The following is a 5,525-nucleotide window of genomic DNA, read 5'->3' as shown; positions in this document are numbered from 1 at the left end:
CTCACACAGAGTAGAATGGGAACCATTGACCTGGTCCAAGCTATTCAACCTAAAGATGAGAGGACTGAAGACAACAGTGGCAACAACCAGCTTTGTATTCCATTAAGAGATCTGATTAGAGCCTCAGTCCGGAGACAACATTTAAGGAAAGAGCTACCTAGAAGAGCTAGAAGATCTGAGTTTAAACCCCAGCTACCCCTTCATAGCTGGGTATCTCCAGACAAGTCTTTTCCCTTCTTAGAACTCAGTTTTCTTACCTTCAAGGAAAGATACCCCCAACCAGAGAAGGAAAGAAATTCGAAGCAGATGGAGCTGAGCTCAGAAGAAGCAGGTGGGAAGCGGAGCCCTGCCACCTACCAGCTGTACCCTTAAGAGAAAATACTGAGGGGGGTAGCAGCAGGAGCAGAAACAAAGGCCAGAAGCCAACAGCTTCTGATTTAAGCTGGGCCAGGCTGTGCTCAATAATGTTTACAAGTGATAGAACCTCAAGCACATGAATGGAAACTCTTTCTTCATAGAGAAGCAGGTCCTGACACAGGCTTCTCCCAAGATTGCTCCTCACATTTCTGGAGAAGGAAAAATTATCCAGGTATGGTGACCAAATGTCCAGGTTTGCCTGGGACTGAAGAGTTTCCTGGGACACAGGACTTTCCAGGATAGGGGTGAGGGTAGGTGGACTAAAGTCTCTTTGTTGCAAAATGAGATGTATAAAAGGCTTCAGCCCATTCCAGTGAACACGTAAGGGAACTGCTCTCATTCTTCTGAGCACCTATTATGAGCTAGAGCATGCCAGGTGTTTGGCAATAACAGTGAGAGACATACTGTCTCCCTCCTTATAGAGCTTTACAGCCAAGAGGAAGATACACCTCACCATTGTATCATGACATTGAATCCAACTACTTTGCAAGGGGAAACTGAAGCTAAGGAAGGTGAAGGGACCTGCCTGAAGTTACACACCAGAAAGTCATGAAACCTGTGCTAAAAACCAAATCCACATGCTGCCAACGTCCATACACTCAAATAATATTTATTGAATACTAGTTACGTAGCAGACCCTGGGGATACAAATACAAATTGGGGGGCCATTCTTAGAGTGTAGCAATACTCAATAAATCCTTGATAAAAGAATATTGAGGAGGTGGAGCAAGATGGCGGCCGAGTAACAGTTTCCCTGCAACTGGGCACTGTGAGTCTGGGGAGATAAGACTCCAGGCATCTCTGGCTGGTGGGATCTGCCTATAATCATCCCTTTCAGGATACAGGGAGTCAGCAAGGGACTTCTGGACCCCAAGAGGAGGACAAAAACAGTGGAAAACTGGCAAGTGGTTGCGTGTGTTCGATTGACCTAATCCCGCCGGCAGCGTAAGTACAAGCAGCAGTGAGACTGCAAACCAGAAAGGCCTTACCTGTGAACCATTTCGGTGTTTTTTGGACTTGGCACTCAGTTGAACTGCCTTGGGGACAGCTTGAGCAGGAGTGCGGAGAACTTTAGGCATTGTCTAGGGCCCAGACTGAGCCGCTGAGCTGGACAGAGCTAATAGTGTTCGGCTGTGGGCCGCAGGGACCCATTGTGAGAGAACTGCCTGGGCAAGCTCTGCCCTACTATATAGCTTTCACATGAAGGCTATAACCCAACTATAGCACAAGACTATGAGGAAAGGGCCAAGGAAGGGGAAGGGAAGGGGAGAGGTTAAGGTGGAGGGAGGGTAATGGGTGGGGCCACACCTATGGTGCATCTTAGAATGGGTACAGGTGAAACTTACTAGAGGCAGAATACAAATGTCTACATACAATAACTAAGAAAATGCCCTGAAGGCTGCGTTGAACAGTTTGATGAGAATATTTCAGATTGTGTATGAAACCAGCACATTGTACCCCTTGATTGCACTAATGTACAAAGCTATGATTTAACAATAAAAGGAAAAAAAAAAAGAATATTGAATCAAGGAGCTCAAAGCCCACAGGGGAGGTAGACATGTAAAAAATATTTGCAGTAGAATAGGGGAGAGCTATGACAGAGCTAGAGCAGTCACCCCTTATCTGTGGTTTTGCTTTTTGCAGTATCAGTTATCTTCAGTCAAACTATATTTTCAGTCTGAAAATATTGCAAACAATAGGATATTTTGAGGGAGACAGAAAGAGACCACATTCACAAAATTATTATTTCAGCATATTGTTTTTAATTGTTCTACTTTACTACCACTGTTGTTGATCTCTTACTGGGTCTAATTTATAAATTAAACTTTATCATAGGTGTGTATATTTAAGTATATGTAGAGTCTAGTACTCGGTGGTTTCAGGCATCCAAAGGGAATCTCGGAACATATCCCCCACAGATAACAGGATACTACTATATGCTCCAGCGTAGCAGGGCACAGACAAGAGATAAATTTCATTTGCAGGGTGGAGAGTAGATCAGGGTCATGTCTTACATTGGAGGTAGTTTTTGTTCAAGGCAGAAGGTGGAAACGAGTTCTAGGCAGAGGAAACAAATGCAAAGGCACAGCAGTGTGAGGCAATGTTGAATTTTCTGGGAATTATGCTATTTTTGACTGCCTTAAAGTTGCTTTCTTCCAACTTAAGCATCCAGCTTAATTCAGTCCAATTCAATCCACTGAAACTTTATTAAATGCCTGAGATGCTTTGCATGCATTATCTCATTGAATCCTTGCAGCCTTTCCCCCCATTATAGAGATGAGCAAATTGAGGCTCAGGAATACATTCGCATTCTCTGTTGTTCTTTCCACTAGAGATACCAGGCCACTCCTTTCTCATGTCTTACTGCAATGGAAAGATGTCCTTCCAGCAGACCTCAAGACCCTTTGCATCAGGAGACTCTCTCTGCTCGTTTCATTGTGTCTTTTCTTCCCTGGGAAACTAGAGAGGAGAATGCATATAAAGTCATAAAGCTTTATTTAGTGCCTAGTCAAGGCACTAAATCTATCATTTAACAAATCTTTATTGAATACCACAGATGTGCCAGGCTGTGTTCTTAGTAATGTGGATACAAAAGTGAGTAAGACAGACAAGATTCCTACCCTCATGAACATTACATTGCAGCAACTTCTCAGAGTTGGAAACAAAGGTTTTGAGAGGTTGTGTGGCTCCTCCAAGGTCACGTGGCAATTTTGTTGCACAGTGAGGCTGAAGCTCAAGTCCACCTGACTCCCTGTACCTGCGTCCTCCTTCACGACAGTCATGATCTCTGCCTTTCCTCAGGCCCTGTCCTGCAGGATGACCTCAGAAAACCTCACCGGGGCCAGGGAGGCGCCTGCTGAGTTCATCCTCTTGGGTATCACGGATCGCTGGGACCTGCGTGTGACCCTCTTTCTAATCTTCCTGCCCATCTACCTGGGGGGCCTGCTGGGAAACGTGGGCATGGTGCTGCTGATCCGCCTGGATGTCCGGCTCCACACACCCATGTACTTCTTCCTGGCCAACCTCTCCCTGCTGGATGCCTGCTATTCCTCAGCCATAGGGCCCAAGATGCTAGTGGACCTTCTGCTGCCCTGTGCCACCATCCCTTACGTGGCCTGCGCCCTCCAGATGTTTGTCTTTGCAGGGCTGGCTGATGCTGAGTGCTGCCTGTTGGCCGCCATGGCCTATGACCGCTATGTGGCCATAGGAAACCCGCTTCTCTATACAACAGCCATGTCCAGGCGGCTATGCCTGGCCTTGCTGGGGACATCAGGCCTGGGCGGGGCAGTGAGCGCCTTTGTCCACACAGCCTTCACCTTCCGCCTGAGCTTCTGCCACTCACGGGAGATCAATAGCTTCTTCTGCGATATCCCTCCGCTGCTGGCCATCTCGTGCAATGACACCAGTCTCAATGAACTCCTCCTCTTTGCTGTCTGTGGCCTTATCCAGACAACCACCATGGCGGCCATTGCCGTGTCTTACAGTTTCATTGCCGTGGCTGTGATCCGCATGCGCTCACCCGAGGGCCGTCGGCGAGCAGCCTCCACCTGCGGGTCCCACCTCACCGGGGTGGCCTTGTTATATGGAACGCTCATCTTCATGTACCTGCGTCCCAGCTCCAGCTATGCCCTGGACACTGACAAGATGGCCTCTGTGTTCTACACCCTTGTCATTCCAGCGCTCAACCCGCTCATCTACAGCCTCCGCAACAAGGAAGTCAAGGAGGCCCTCAGGCGGACCTGGGGTCGAGTCTGCCTCTCAGGGCAGGGACCCCGGTGACTGGTCCAAGGAGGCTGGTTAGGGCGGACTCTGAAGACAGGAGAACGACACTCTTCGCAGCTCCTGTCACTGTGGATAAAGACAGATGTTCCTCTAGCCGGGATGTGTCTTGTCATTGTTTAAGGGACAATAAAGAGCGGAGAATAAGAGGAGGCAGGAACCTGGGGGTGGAGTGACACCTAGAGCCAGAATGAGGACTGGGTTAGTGTTGCCATTAAGCTGCCTTAAGTTCCTCTGAGTGTAAAAGCTCCTGCACGTGAGGAGCTGAAGGGACATAGGTTTATTCACCAACTGCACTTATAAGAGGCTGATCCCCCTGGAAACACAAAGTGAGAGCTGTGTTGGTTCCAAGTTTTCCTAGATCCTTGTCCTTGTAAGTTTATGTCCACCAATTCTGTTTCTGCTCCCTTAATCAGGAGAATGTCTTCAGAACCCACTCACACCAGAGAATGGGACTGAATCTGATGAGAGGAACATCCCTCCCTATGGCCTGTGCCCAGGAACATGGCTCAAATACATCACAACATACACAACCTAACTTCTAAAATACCAACAGTTGGCTTTGGATTTGGCCAAGGTTAGACCAGTCCAGGCATAATAGAGGTTAGGAAAGAGTCAGAATTATATTTATGCTTGGAATAGGGTCAGGATTAGAGTTCATGGCTAAGAATAGAGTTGGGATTAGGGTAGGTTAGGGTTAGATAATCGAATTAAGAAGCCATCAGGCGAATTTAGGATTTAATTAAAATTATGTAAATTTTATGATTTGGATTGGTTTTTATTAATAAATTCGGGTAAACTTGAATTTTGTTAGAAATATTAGAAATATTTTAGGGTTAATGTTAGAATGCAGAACTAAATGAGACTGAAGTTTAGATTTCATTTGTACTGTTAAATTCTAATTAGAGTTTAGCTCATATTAAATTTAAGTTAAGTTGGTGTATGGGGAATGTTTGTTATAAATTTAAGCCACAGCCTTGTTATTATGACAGTTAAGCTAAGATCAGAACTAGATGAGAATTAGATATAAGAATTTTTTTTTTTTTTGAGACCAAGTCTTACTTAGTCACCCTGAGGTTGAGTGCTATGACAGTATAGCTCACAGTAATTTCAAACTCCTGGGCTCAACAATCCTCTTGCTCAGCATCCCGAATAGCTGGGATCACAAGCACCTGCCACAATGCTCAGCTATTTCTTTTCTTTTTTTTAGAGATGGGGTCACACTCTGGTTCAGGCTGGTCTCAAACTCCTGAGCTCAAGCGATCCATCTACCTCAGCCTCCCAGAGTACTAGGATTACAGGCATGAGCCACCACGCCCAGTCCATAA

The 5,525-nt window shown here is 46.2% G+C and overlaps 1 protein-coding gene across 1 annotated transcript; it reads left to right on the top strand.

Annotated features, from left to right (window-relative positions):
- Positions 1–3,202: 3,202 nt before the first annotated feature.
- Positions 3,203–4,225, top strand: LOC128566361 (olfactory receptor 5C1). The gene has a single exon (XM_053563185.1). The coding sequence runs from the start codon at positions 3,235–3,237 to the stop codon at positions 4,195–4,197; it is 963 nt and encodes a 320-aa protein (XP_053419160.1). The 5' UTR covers positions 3,203–3,234; the 3' UTR covers positions 4,198–4,225.
- Positions 4,226–5,525: the final 1,300 nt, after the last annotated feature.

This window comes from Nycticebus coucang, chromosome 2 (genome assembly GCF_027406575.1).
Source record: "Nycticebus coucang isolate mNycCou1 chromosome 2, mNycCou1.pri, whole genome shotgun sequence".
Taxonomy (NCBI): Eukaryota; Metazoa; Chordata; class Mammalia; order Primates; family Lorisidae; genus Nycticebus; species Nycticebus coucang.
This window is presented reverse-complemented; position numbering and strand designations above follow the sequence as displayed.

Bases quoted from the DNA above. Each gene is read 5' to 3' on its own strand.
- LOC128566361 (XM_053563185.1), top strand. From the start codon at position 3,235: ATGACCTCAGAAAACCTCACCGGGGCCAGGGAGGCGCCTGCTGAGTTC.